The sequence below is a fragment of the Bos indicus x Bos taurus genome, chromosome 9, assembly GCF_003369695.1.
Source record: "Bos indicus x Bos taurus breed Angus x Brahman F1 hybrid chromosome 9, Bos_hybrid_MaternalHap_v2.0, whole genome shotgun sequence".
Lineage (NCBI taxonomy): Eukaryota > Metazoa > Chordata > Mammalia > Artiodactyla > Bovidae > Bos > Bos indicus x Bos taurus.
In genome coordinates this window covers 89,348,332-89,363,046 of record NC_040084.1, presented here as the reverse complement: position 1 = coordinate 89,363,046, position 14,715 = coordinate 89,348,332, and the positions used below count along the sequence as shown (strand labels likewise).

The window sequence follows — 14,715 nt, the reverse complement described above, 5'->3', positions numbered from 1 at the left end:
ATGGAAAGAGCGAGTTGCTTCTTGAATAGCATCATCACTGTTTTTCAAAAGCTATAATAATACAAAATGATGAAATGGTAACCAATACTTATGCAATTCTCCAGAGTTAAATCAATGTTGCCAGAAGTCTGCTCCAGGAGGTTTGGCAGGTATAAGGAAGGAAGCCGGAGCATGACAGGAGATGGGAGGCAGTCTGGTTCCCCGAAAGGAAGGAAAGCACAGAGATGCATTGAGAGCAACCTGGCGACCTTGGACTGCTGAGCAGAGGCATACAAAGTCAGTAAGAAACTTTAGAAAATGGCTCTTTCCCATTCACATGTTTATGGCATCCATAAAGACAAGGTATACCTGGAAAGAAAAGGTCACAGCATCAGACCAAAGATGGCATCACTGATGAGGAGGGAATGTGAAGAACACGTGGCAACGTGTTATGCCAGAGCCAGACAGATCCTGAATTCCAATCCTGGCTCCACCATCATCTCGTTCCATGCTTTCCCAAGTAACAGAATGTGTCTGAAACTTAGCTTCCTTTCTGGTAAAATGGGAGTGATAAGGCTTCCCAGGAGTGCCGTGATGATTACATGAGATTATGTTTGCAAAGCCGTCAGCACAGCAGTTGGTGCTGTGTAGGAACTCTGTCAGGGGTAGCTGCTGTTAAATAATGCCTAAATCCAATTACTCTAAGTAATGACTGCGTAAGAACAATATGACTCACATTCCGAGTCAACCCAAATAAAACACATAAAACAAGGTAGCACATTTGAAAACTGAATTCTCCGTTTTCAAATTTAAGCAAGTTAACTTTTATGAATTCATAAAACTGGAAGTGGCCTTTGGAACTATGATCAAATTTCCTCATTTAATGATGGAAAAATTGGAAGAGGAAATGAAAAGACTATTGTGGTTTGGATGTACATGAACCAAAAAAAGATTTTAATTACAGGAAAGTTACTCATCATTTTTTAATATAACACAAGGTGAAGATGGAGTTAGAAAATGACAGTTCATAATGTTATGTGCATGCGCGCTAAGTCACTTCAGTCGTGTCTGACTCTGTGCGACGCTATGGACTGCAGCCTACCAGGCTCCTCTGTCCATGAGATTCTCCAGGCAAGAATACTGGAGTGGGTTGCCATGCCATGCCATCTCCAGGGGGTCTTCCCAACCCAGGGATTGAACTCATGTCTGTTAGGCCTTCTGCACTTGTAGGCGGGTTCTTTACCTAGCAGCCCCTGAGAAGACCTCATAATGTTATAAATACAAGCAAATACATGTGTATACGTAAATCCATATATGTATATTATAAACACATATACAATATCCATATGTCTATGTTAGAAATGATAAAGCTAACCTGCAGAGGCATCAGGCAGACAGTTAACCTTAGCTATCTGCGAACTCAATTACCCTACCTCACTCGAATTCACCCATTTGTAAACATATCTGATAAAGTTCTTGGAAGTTTCATGGAATGCTGAATAAACAAGTATTCAGTATAAAACTGGTGATTCTCAGGGATGTACTTTCCCCAAGCTACAGCTAGGTCACTCACCTGTCCAGGAGAAGGTTAGGAGCAAATAGGAGCTTCCCTGGATGCTCCATGGAGCGCCAGACAAGACCAATCATGAGGATCTCTAGCCAGGCACATTCCAAAAGGTGGACTTGATCATGGAGGGCCAGATCCACAAATCCTGAAATGAGACAAGAAATCTCCCCTGACTCAAATGAAAAGGAATTGCTGGTGAAATGAATGCAACCAGGGATTTGAATGGTTAGGGTCTATTTTTCATAAGATGTTAAAACATAAACTAGAAGCACACTTAGGAAAATCAAACAACTATTTTTTAAGCATTGTATATCAATGAACATTAATGTGGCATTTTCTTAGTGTTACCTTTACAAAAATATACTAACTTATGTAACCAACCTAGATAGCATATTCAAAAGCAGAGACATTACTTTGCCAACAAAGGTTCGTCTAGTCAAGGCTATGGTTTTTCCTGTGGTCATGTATGGATGTGAGAGTTGGACTGTGAAGAAGGCTGAGCACTGAAGAATTGATGCTTTTGAACTGTGGTGTTGGAGAAGACTCTTGAGAGTCCCTTGGACTGCAAGGAGATCCAACCAGTCCATTCTGAAGGAGATCAGCCCTGGGATTTCTTTGGAAGGAATGATGCTAAAGCTGAAACTCCAGTACTTTGGCCACCTCATGCGAAGAGCTGACTCATTGGAAAAGACTCTGATGCTGGGAGGGATTAGGGGCAGGAGGAGAAGGGGACGACAGAGGATGAGATGGCTGGATGGCATCACTGACTCAATGGACGTGAGTCTCAGTGAAGTCCGGGAGTTGGTGATGGACAGGGAGGCCTGGCGTGCTGCGATTCATGGGGTCGCAAAGAGTCAGACACAACTGAGCGACTGATCTGATCTGATCTGATGTAACCCACTTAGCTTTCTATAAAGTTCTGAACTTAAATGGTATTTACATATGTATGCTTTTTACTTAGGCATTTCTAATAGCCTTATGTGATTATTATACTTCATTTCTGTTTTAGTTGAAGATATTTAGGTGTAAGAAATTTAAATTACTTGCACTAAACCAAATAGGTATTGAAGAACAGGCAGGACCAAAGTCACTCAATTTCTACTTCTTTGCTGCATCACTAAGTCATGCTCTTTTTTTCACACCATGTAAAAGAAAGACTAATAAAATAGCATATGTACATAAATCACTTGGGAGAGAAAGAATCAGATGAAAAAAAAAAAGGAAATTCTGATTTCTTGTTTTCTAATGGCTTATTGGAGAGTAAAGCTTTTTCCAATCATCACTGACAATATGGTGGATGCCTACTAATAATGAGAAAGAGGAGGAGGAGGAGAAGGAGAAGAGGGAGAAAGAAGAGGAAGATTAATTCATTGAACCTCCACTATGGGTTAGAAGCAATGCTAAGTACCACCACGCCAATTTTTAAAAGTATTTACTAATACAATAATTTCTAGAGATAGGAACCCACGGGGATACCATTTTACAGATAGGAAACAAACGTTCAGAGAGCTTAGATACCTGTTGAGGTCAGAGACAGGAATAGTCTCCAGAACCTTTGTCCTTGACCACAAGGGCCACCACATCTTGTGAGCTGCAAGTGATTATAGACTTTGGATCAAGTGGCTAAATAAACCTAACCACACACATTAAGACATGCCAGAGTGAGTGACCGGGGCATTGCATAAACGAGATGTCCATAAAGTCTGCTGCTTTCCAAATCAGTTCCCTATGCTTTTGCCCGGGGACATCCCATCACATTTCTTTCCTCTCCCTCTCTGCCCTCAGCTCTTTTGTTCTCTCTCATCCATGAGACTGGGTCTAGGATTTCCATTTTTCTTTGTCTTCTTTATTCTTTTCTCACTAATATTATACTTCTATTAGTCATCTATGCTTGTATTTACTAAAAAGCCAAAGTGTAACTCATTTTCTTTAAGCAGCAGTATTGATGTTTTGCCTACTCAATGTTTCCTCTTGGGGATGTTAGTTAAAAGAATCAGCACTCAACAATTAACTCACCATTTCTTTCATACTTAAGTATTCTCTTTCATGAAATCCTTACCACTAAATAGATGATGCTCCATAGAGAAAAACCCAAACTAGAGAAAGACCCTCTAGCCACTATTCCATAACCAAGCCTCATAAATTTTATCTTTCAAATAACGATAAAATTCTTTTTCTCCAATCTATATGTCCACCACTACTCTATCTATTTAATTCCCAAGAGGCTCTCACCTTTTTGCCTGACTTCTTTAACTCAGCATGATTGTTTTGAGACTTCCCTATGTTGTTGAATATAGAAGCACTGTAGGTGACTCTTTTCGTTGCTGAATATTTCATTGCATGGATATAGCCAATCAGTAAATACAATTTTGTTATCTTTTCATTGGACATTTGGTTTGTTTACTTTGGGTTATTACAAATAAAACTGCCATGAGCAGTCTATGCGTAATTTTTTTGTATGAACGTATGCGTTCATTTCTTCTGGGTAAATATTAAATGCACTATGACTGGAGTATGTAGAAGGTATGGGATAGGTATATGTTTAACTTTTTAAGAAACTGTTAAACTGTTTTCAGAAGTGATTCTTCCATTTTACATCCCCAACAGCAGTGCATGTCCAACTCTGTGCAACCCTATGGACTGTAGTCTGTAGTCTGCCAGGTTCCTCTGTCCATGGGATTCTCCAGGCAAGAATACTGGAGTGGGTTGCCATGCCCTCCTCCAGGGGATCTTCCCAACCCAGGGATCGAACCCACATCTCTTAGGTTCCTTACCACTAGGGCCGCCTGGGAAGCCTCCCCGCTCCCCCTCCCCCTGCCCCCAGTCAATAGCAATAGATGAGAGTAAGTTACTCTACCTCTTTAGCCAGTAATTGATATGGGCAGTCTTTTTCATTTTAGTCATTCTAGTAGATATACAGAGGTTTCACACTGGCACTATGATTTGAATTATCATTTCCCTAAAAATTAATGATATTGCGCATCTTTTCATGTGCTTCTAACAGGTCATTATCTTATACTGTATTCACATTAATTATGCATATATCTGTAAATTCTGCTAGACCATGTACTCATTGGAAGCACAAAATGCATGATTCTATCAAATTATGCCTTTTTAAAGTCTCCATTTATTACCTTCTGCTACATCATTTCAGCCACGCCAAGTCCGATAACAGTGTAGCATTTACCAGAGAAAGAGTCTTCTCCCTGGAAAAAGTGGGTTTCACTCATTTATGATTTGTAACCAGAGAGAATATGGGCCTTTCTTGTTCATAAGAAAAACTAAAAGATTAAAAAACTGTGACTGGGTTTCAGGACTTTGGGGAACAAACCCCTACACCCTGCAATCTTGCACCCACAGTGTGCACTGGGTCAAAATAGACTAGCCTTGCTAGGAAGAAGCTCTGTCTGGGGCAGCAAGGAATGCTTCTTTTTATCAGTGAAGTCACTCAGTCGTGTCTGACATTTTGCAACCCCGTGGACAGTAGCCAACCAAGCTCCTCCGTCCACGGAATTTTCCAGACAAGAATACTGTTGGCTACTTTTTATCAGTACCCAACATTTAATGGGATAAATGAACTCTAGTGAGCAATGCTTAAAAGGAAAGCTCACATGGAAGTTTTAATTCTTCGAAAGTTCAGCCCAATCTTCTGGGTAAATTCTCGGAGTTTGTTTTTTTTTTTTAATTGAAGGATAATTCCTCTACAGAATTTTGTTGCTTCCTGTCAAACCTCAACATGAATCAGCCATAGGTATACATATATCCCCTCCCTTTTGAACCTCCATCCCACCTCCCTCCCCATCCCACCCCCTCTAGGTTGATACAGAGCCCCTGTTTGGGTTTCCTGAGCCATACAGCAAATTCCCATTGGCTATCTATTTTACATTAAAAAAAAAAAATTACCCGGTAAATCCAACTCACTTTCAGAAATGTTAACATTCAAAAGGTATTTTCTCTTTTCTCATGACATTCCATAATTGATGTGGGGGAAAATAATCATGTGATAATGTCACCCATAATGAAACCCAACCCATGTTATTCGATACCCTCCATGAGCCCCCAGTAATCACACAGGATGAGATTTAGGGGCCATCTCACAAGAGAATGGGAGCCATTGAACCACTCAACTTTGGGAAACCAAAGGAGCATTTTCTGGTATCCAACCTTACAGATTAAACTGAACCATACTTTCTAATTCTCACATCAAAACTTCAGTGCTATTTAAGTCAGACAGTTTTAGTGGCCTTTGGGGAGCCTCAGAAGCTCACCATAATCATTTGTACCACAGAAGTCTGGTGATTATGAAATCTGTCTGAAGTATGTCTGCTAGTAATAGTGTTCAGCCTGAATCCAGCAGAATTGCTGGGTCCTTCTGTTGAAATGATGTAGATCTCTCAAAAAGAAATAGTTGATGTAATTATCTTTCCCAGCTGTGCATATTGCCTGCAGACAAGGGTTACTGTGTCTCTTGCAAAGGATCCTCTGCAAGTTCCAGGGGCAGGGTTGCAGGAAGTGTGCAAGGACTGTCAATTAACCTTCCCAATGAACGTGAGGGATTTCAAAGAGGGTTACTGGATGGAGTGTCTCCTTTCTTCCAATATACTGACCTCAATATTATTTTAACCACACAGAAGCTAAATGTTCTTTTGGTGTAGAGTAAATGTCCTTGAGTACTCTAAATTCATATCCAGTGAAGAAAAATAATGTTAATAAATCCCACACAAAATTGTACTGGGCCAACTTATCTAAAGGGGCTTCCCAGGTGGCTCAGGGGTAAAGAATCTGCCTGCCAATGCAGGAAATGCAGGTTCAGTTCCTGGGTTGGAAAAGACCCCCTGGAAAAGGAAATGGAAACCCACTCCAGTATTCTTGTCTGGGAAATCCCATGGACAGAGGAGACTGGTGGGCTATAGTCCATCAGGGCTCAAAAGAGTTGAACACGACTCAGCGACTAAACAACAACTATCTATAGACATCAAGTTTTGATCCTTTGGCTTGTTTTCCTTATAAAAGGAAGAATAATCTAATATGCAACTTCAGCGAAATCTCCTATCATAACTTAGAGACATCCAACAATGCCTTTTTTTAAAAGTAGTAGAATACCAAGAGCTTTACTGTCGCTTTTTTCAATTTCTTTATTTTGAATTGAAGGATAATTGCTTTAGAGTACTGCATTGGTTTCTATCCCTTTCTTGAACACTCGAAAGTGTTACCAATATGAATGCGAGCTTGTAGCATCTACGGGATATAAACAGAGGAGTCAGTGACAGAGCTCCTTACAGTTGACACTTATGATTCACACCCGTCACTTGGGGACCCTTATCTTAGTGACAGTGACAAGGGCCCCCTGGGGCTATGGAGTCCACACCAGTGGGACAGAATGCACGTGTCAAGAGTAATAACAATGGTTGATTGAGAGAGCAGGTGAAGTCATATGCAAGGAAATCTCATTTTATGAAATGAAATTTCAAAAGACAGTGAACAAGGGCCTTTTCCTCTAGTCTGCACTCACAGGTCTAGTTGTAGAGTACCCACAGATAGGATATACTGGAAACAGAAATGCCTCAAGTCCCGTTTTCCACTTGCTATGTGGACATAGATCTGATGAAGCTGAGGGAGCCTTCTTTCAGAGGAAAAAAAACTCTCTGTGTACAGTCAACCAGCTTATTATTTCCAGCCTCATCACCAAGTAAAGATATTCCTGCCTTCTTTCTTGGTTGCAAAGTAACTGTTCTTGCTCCAAGATTTTTAACTGAGTTTTGACTGTGAAAAGAGCTCGTGGCATGTCTCCCCCATCCCCTCCCTTGGGCTGCATAAGATCCTCTTCCCCACTCTGCTAAGGAGTGCCATACTATTTGCTTAATTTGCCTTGGCACACAAGAAACATTTAAAGCCTTACCCACTCTTACTGGGTGTGGCAAGACATTGAAAAGTGTGCTGAGAGCCTAAGGCAAAATGACTAATGTGATATGAATGCCGGTTAAGTTCTGCACTGCGGTTGTATAAAAGATAAACCAGCGTGGCTCTTCAGTAGAGGCATGAGAAAAAAGAAAAAAGAATGCTACAGTAATTATATTTCTTATTTCCATGGGATACACTCTATTTAGATGCAAAACAAAGTAGAATCTCCCCGAAAGAAAAAAGCAACTTTTTCCTGGGGAGCAGTTCTCTCCAAACTTGAAACCAGGTGGTTGGTTCCCTTAGTAAATCCACTGGAAAAAATATTAGTGTCCTGACCTTCAAAAAATTAATCATGTTCTCAGTCATATGATGACCCCAATGTTCTCCAAAATGTCAGTTATAAAATTGCCCATTGCATTCTTTCTGTATTGCCCTATCTCAATGAAAGAAGATTTAAATAATTCATCTCTTTTCCCCTTGATGCCAAAATAATATAAGGTTAAAAAGAAAGAAAGGAAGTAATGGAACATGAGACTGTAGCACAAAACAGCTCCACATTGAATAAAACAGGATTTCTGGGATAGAACAGATAATATCAGAAGAACCTAGATCCTAGGTCAAACCCTAAGCAGTCTTCACGTCCTTCATTTTGTAATTTTATTTTTCCTTTTCTCCAGAAGATAGTAACTTAATGCCACACTATGAATCATGTACCCCACGGTATCACTGACTATAATCTTCCCCCTCCAAATAAAATTTTGGTTTCTCTTTTATATGTGGCCTCATTATGGAAGGATTCATTAGAATTGTGATCCTCACCCTATATACTTTAAGATGTAAGCATTGAAAAATTCTTTTCAAAGAAAAGAGTTTAAGCCATTTAAGTAATGTCATGTACCACACTTACCAAATATGTACCACGGTTACAAAATAAGAGGTAATCGAGTATCACTTTGATACTGAATCACAGTGCAAGAAATGGGCCTCCTACCGAGCCTGCCCCACTTCCCATCCCATGTGTATTCTGGCTTTCCTCCTCTATAATAAAAACAAGGTGCCCAGGCCTATCTGGCACAATATCATGTATCCAAAGCCCTTATGCAAACACTGTCCTAAACATCCACCTTGCCAATACCAAGTGGCTGCTTTCCAGAGGTTATCCTTATCCTCAGGCCTGGTTATTAGTTATTTCCAAGTCACCTCCCAAGACGGGACTTTCTGGAAGTTATACCTCCTCAATGCTCTGCAACAGAATGAGGAGGACATAACTAATTAAGGGTATAAAGTGAAAAGTCACAGACCTAGCTTAAAATTCTTCCTTGGCGCACAGCCAGTTATTTAAGGTCTCTGAAAGCTCTTCCCAACTGTAAAATGACCACTGGGGGCTACTGTTAATATTAAGGAGTTAGCAGATGTTCCCGAGTACCACAGTTGCTTCTCAATGAACATTTGTTCTCTTCCCTACTTTATCCTGACATTCTGGAACTTCCAATCCAATAGAAGGGAAGACTGCTTTTGCAAAGCACCAAGAAAAGGGATAGGCTCTAAGATATTGTAGATTTAGAACTTTGAAATTCAACTGGGCACTTTGTGTACATCCTAAGTCATGCACATTGTGTTTTTTGTTTATTTTTTTCTGTTTATATGTAAAAAAAAAAAAAAAACTAATAAAAAGAATAAAAGACTTCCTGGACATCAAATGGCTCTTATGAAACAATATTTTCATGATTTAAAAGTGGAGGGAACAAGAGCATGTGGATTATATTTCTCCTAAAATACATATGTGGAAAAAAATGGGGAAAAAAGCACGTTTGGGGTTTTGTTATATGAAAGCATTTCAAGATGTTTAGCAAATCCAGAATGCAGCTGTCTTTGTGCACCCCCAAAATAAATGGCTGATGATTTTCTATTGAACTCAGAAAACCACACTGCGCTGCCCCTTATTCACCTTGGGGTAGACAGAATGGATCTTACCCTGCGGTAACTGCCTGCCTTGGGAAATAAGTGGTGTTCTCAAGGCAATGCCAGGCAGTAAAAACCAGTGGGAAGTGAAGAATTGAATGTGACAAAGTTGATATTTTTTAAATATGTCACATTCAGCATAGTTGACAGCCAAATTAATTTGAGTAAAGATTAAAGAATTCAGTCCAGAGATTTTAAGGTAAACAAAGGTACTGCTTTTTCAAACTAGTGCATCCTTCAGACACCCCTTACTCAGATAGATTGCCATACATTGAAAGAATTAGAGATGATGCAAGTCGTGTGCACGCTCAGCCACTTCAGCAATATCTGACTCTTTGTGACCCCATGGACTGCAGCCCACCAGGCTCCTCTGTCCATGCATTCGCCAGGCAAGAATACTGGAGTGGGTTGACATTTCCTCCTGCAGGGGATCCTTCCGACCCAGGGATCGAACTGGCATCTCTTGCATTGCAGGCGGATTCTTTACCACTGAGCCACCAGGGAAGCCTGATGGAAGTCAAGGTATCTATATAAATCCATGAACTTTCCAATTTTGACTCTGCAGCCTGACAAGGGTTCTGTGTTTAAGCTAACATACATGATGAAGACACTATGACATAATTATTACTTCCTCCAGAACAGGACAACAGAGCTGAATGCATCTTACGCTGAGAATTCTTTTTATACGCACAGATTCAAAGCTTCTGTTTATGGTACCTCCAAAAGGAAAACAAACCGTGCTGTTTGTGGTTATTCTATTACACGTCTTCCCCATTTTTATCTAAGTGAAAGAGAACCCACAGAGAGCTCGCTTGGAAGGACCTGAGATATTTCCCAGATGTCTCTCTTACAATGCACACATGAGGGAAAGGCTAAATGCAGAAGATTGTCTTTCCTCTGAAAATATCTTACATACAATGAGTAGATTACTCACTGAGACAGAATATCCAAAGACAATAATTATCCTTTTTTTTTCATATTTTTAACAATAAGTAAGGTATGTGATGATAAGTTGTTCGTCAGGAGAAAAGAATTAATCTCACAACTATATCTGACTCTAGAAAGAAAAATAAGTCAAGACTTTCAGATATGAGGATTATACTTGGGGATCAAAAAAAAAAAAAACGTCCCTCAGAGAAAACAAAGCAGATGGCGGCTCTACCTTGTTACCAATCCCATCTGTATTATACTCGAAGCTTCGGTTCATGAAGAGATGGTTGTCATGACAATAAGCATTTGAGAAGAGTTCTGGAGAAGCTGATAGATTTAAGAGTGTCTCCTAGCTTCCCAATTTTCCCAACACACACAAAAATCCCATCCCCCGCATCCTCCAAGTAAACAATTCTATTACCTCTTGTATTGGCTACAAAACCATATCCTATAGTGATGCCATAAAATTTTGCACTCTCTCATATCGAAATCCTCCTCGGAGGGACAAAACAGCTTTTTACTCTGATACAGCACAGCTTGAAAGTAAACTGGTCTTTTATTTTTATTCAGCCAAGCAATTGTATTAACTACAGCTTAATTTTTTTTTTTCCCTTCCAAGCTCAGAAAGAAATCAATTTCAGCTTAAATGAGAAAGGTGGAGGGGGCGGAGTCAAAGAAATTATTTTCCAGTTTCTGAGAGGAGATGGCAAACTAAAGAAGGAAAAAAATTAATAAACTATAAAGTACTTAAGACTGTCCTTTGACATGCTTGTCAAATGGACAGGAAGGGCAGCGCTGTGGAGCAATTCTGAGTTCCCTGACAAAGAGCACGGGCTGGCTGCGTTTAAAAGTCAACAAGCACTTGTACCTTGGAACATACATTTTTTTCCTGTCTACCTCGAAGCAGACCTACAGAAGCATTTCAAATACTACTGTCATCAGTCTGAGTTTTCCGGATAACCGTGGGCTCCCAGTAAACACTACAAATGTCATCAATACAAAGACTGAGAGGGAAGCAGACAATCTCCTTTTAAGGGCAAGGCCCCCAAACAAATGAAAAATGATGATTTCCTCCTACATCCACCCTGCTCAAATCCCTCAGTGAAACCCAAATTGACCCTGATCATTGTAGGGGGGTGTTTCCTCATACATATACACACGTACACACTTGATTTAAAAGCTAGAGGAACACCTGTTGTTGCCAATTACCCAAGGACATCTAGTTCTAGAATGAATGAATTAGGAGCAAAAAAAAAAAAGGCTTATTCTCCCTTTGCTTTAAGTTGGAAGGTTAGAATGGGAGTTTTGCAAGCCCAAATCTTCAAGAAGTAAAAGAACTGCTGAGTATCAATTCACAGGAGAATACCTCTGCTGAGAAATCAGAGGCCAAGGTCCAGGGCCCCATAACAAGAAGAGGCAGGGCTGCAAGTCTGGCGATGTGGAGGCCTGAGGGTCTCACAAGCATGTGGGGGTATTTATTTAGACAAGATTGCTCCCTCTCCTCCGGTCTTCTCAAAGTGCCCACAGCCCACATCTTTCCATTATCCTACACAAATTTCAGCCCCAGAGAGAACAAGCAACAAAAAGGGGAAAGAACGGATTTCAGTGTCTTCCACGCCATATCTGAAGTCAATGAACACTGACCTTAGCTACACCAGTGTTCAGAGAGGCCAAAAGGAGATAGAAAGTCAGAGACTATATTCCCTTCATCCACGGTGGATCCTATGGCAAGTGGCATAGCTGTTCTTGCCACTCCATTAAATAATCAGTCTATAAATAAAGTGGGTAACTAAGAAAACCTGAAAGAGAGATTCTCTAAATACCAGTTACCTTCAAAGCAAGAATGATTTCATGTTTATGCTAACTCAATACAGCCCATGGCTTGGTATTGGGTCTCATCAATAATGTTGACTGCCTAAGGTTTACAACAGGAACTACAATAGTATTTTCCAGTGAAAGTAAAGAGAAGCTGCATTGGTTTTCTAAGGCTGCAATTACACGGTTCCACAAACTGGGTGGCTTAAAATCAAAACACAGAAAACTAGAGTTCTGGAAACGAGAAATTGAAATCAAAGTTGCAGCAGGGCTGTGCTCCCTCTGAAGACTCTGGGGCAGCAGTGTTCCATGCCTTTCTCTCAGCTTCTGGTGTCGCTGGCAATCCTTAGCATTCCTTGGCCTGAAGACGGGTCACTTCCATCTTTCCCCCACCATCACATGGTTTTCTCTGTGTGTCTCTGTGTCTTTTTTCTTTTTATAAGGACACCAGTCTTATAAGATTAGGGTCCACATTAATCAAGTAGGACTCCATCCTAACTTTATTCCATCTGAAAATACTATTTTCAAATAAAGTCATATTGACAGGTGCTGGGGGTGAGGACTTTAGCATATCTTTTGGGGAAGATGCAGTTCAACCCACAGCAATAAGAAACTGTAATAGTTTACCTCTTACCTGGTTATGCTCAATATTCACCAAATATTTCTTGAGCGTCTCCAATATATATAAACCTGGCAGGAGGCTGGGTACTGTGGGTACAGAGATGGGACAATGTTCTCATTCTCAAAAAGCTCCTAGTCTACAGGGGAAGCAAAGAAAATGAACATGATAATAACAGCAGGTGCCGAGTACTAAAACATAGGAAAATATCTGAGACTCAGACACCTTAATCTCTGGAGGTTGGAGAGAAGGCTACTCCTTGGGCTACTGCATACACTTTCCCCTCCTCCCAGCACACTCTTCCAAGGACTTCAGTGCTCACAGCATCGAGATTAAGTTTTTATTCCTAGGGCTGCTCTTATCTGTGTGAATGCCTGTGCTCTTTAGCATCACTCACCAGAATGGAAACAGATCGAACACAGGGACTATGTCTTGATGACATTTTACCTGCAGTACTTCATGCAGTGTCTGTGAGAAAAGGCCCTTAATAAACATTTCTCCAATGAATCGGAGTGGGGTGGGGAGACAAGTCAATGAATGAGATAATGAGCGGAAGTGAATTGTCTTCCAGTAGTAGGGGTAGCAATCTGAAGGACTTCCTGTAAGAAGGTATCCAGTATCTCAGGGAAGAAGAAGGGGAACTAGTCTCTAGCAGGGAGAAGGAGATGACAAGGTGTCATGGTAGCAAAGGCAGGAGACTGAAATAATTGCTGTGGAATAGGCAGAAAGCAGAGCGGGAGGAATTGTGAGAGAAACAGAGACCGAGACAAAGGGAGAGAGAACGCGCTAAAGAGACAAGAAGAATACTTGGAGAATTTACCTGTTAGACCTTCCAATCTCTACAAATAAGTCTAAACATGATCATGGATTAAAATAGAAATGTATCAAGGCTTCTATTTAATAAGACTTTATAAGTAGTTTAGTAAGATGAAATAAAATGGCAAGATCAAAGCACACACAGAAACAGATTTCTTGCTATGAAGCATGTAAATTGGGATGATGTAGCTAATGAAAAGTCTTATTTCTTACGTTCTGTAGTTTTGCCTACAGAAAGAAAAATTAAACATTTGATTAATACCAAATAAAAAAAAAATAGAAATGTATCTTTCCCTTTAATTGGGCAACTGTCCTTTTGAGTACAGTGTTGCTTACGTCTTAAAATGTCCATAAAATCTTTGCGCAAATCCAATTTTTAAGGAGCAAGAAGTGAAATTTAAATACCCAATCCAACCACTAAAAAAAAAAAACCAAACACCACAATAATGCACATTGCACATAGAGTATTTCTGGAGTACTTACAAGCATAAATTATTTACAGAAAAATGAATCTCTTCACTTTTTTGAACATCTACCATGTATCAGGCACAATATTAATGTTATGGACAAAAATTTTAATGTCTTGGTCTCTGACATCAAAGCTAAAAGGAAAGACGGTCCAATTTTTAAAAAGATTGCAATCACTACTATATATAAAATAGATAAACAATAAGGACTTAACTAGGAACTATATTCAATATCTTGTAACAATCTATAATGGAAAAGAATCTGAAAAAGAGTATATATATGCATAAATATTTATACATAAATATATGAATAAAACTGGATCACTTTGCTATTATACACCTGAAACTAATACAACTTTGTAAATTAACTATACCTCAATTATAAAATGGTTAAAAATAAAATACAAAAGTAATATCTAAGATCACATTAGAGGGCTGTCCAGGGTTCACTGGACGCAACAGGACTGGCAGCTAATCCGTAGTGGCAAGCCTTCCTCGTATTTCTGATTCAGGTCTTGATGGCATACTTGATAAAGGGGAGGCAAACCTACAGAGGCACTAGAGGGGGTGGAACATTCCTGGAAGTGTCCCTAGACCAGATAAGCCGGGGCACAGAGGAGAGGGCAGTGTGGTCAGAAACGGGGCTGGAGAAGGAAAAC

At 40.0% G+C, this 14,715-nt stretch overlaps 1 protein-coding gene across 3 annotated transcripts in view; it reads right to left on the bottom strand.

The window, feature by feature from the left end:
- ESR1 (estrogen receptor 1) overlaps positions 1–14,715 on the bottom strand; it is a 410,506-nt gene that overhangs the window by 74,578 nt on the left and 321,213 nt on the right. For all 3 annotated transcript variants that reach the window (XM_027551868.1, XM_027551866.1, XM_027551867.1), the window contains exon 6: positions 1,553–1,691. In XM_027551868.1, the coding sequence (XP_027407669.1) occupies positions 1,553–1,691 (139 nt within the window). The remainder of the gene's footprint in view (positions 1–1,552; positions 1,692–14,715) is intronic.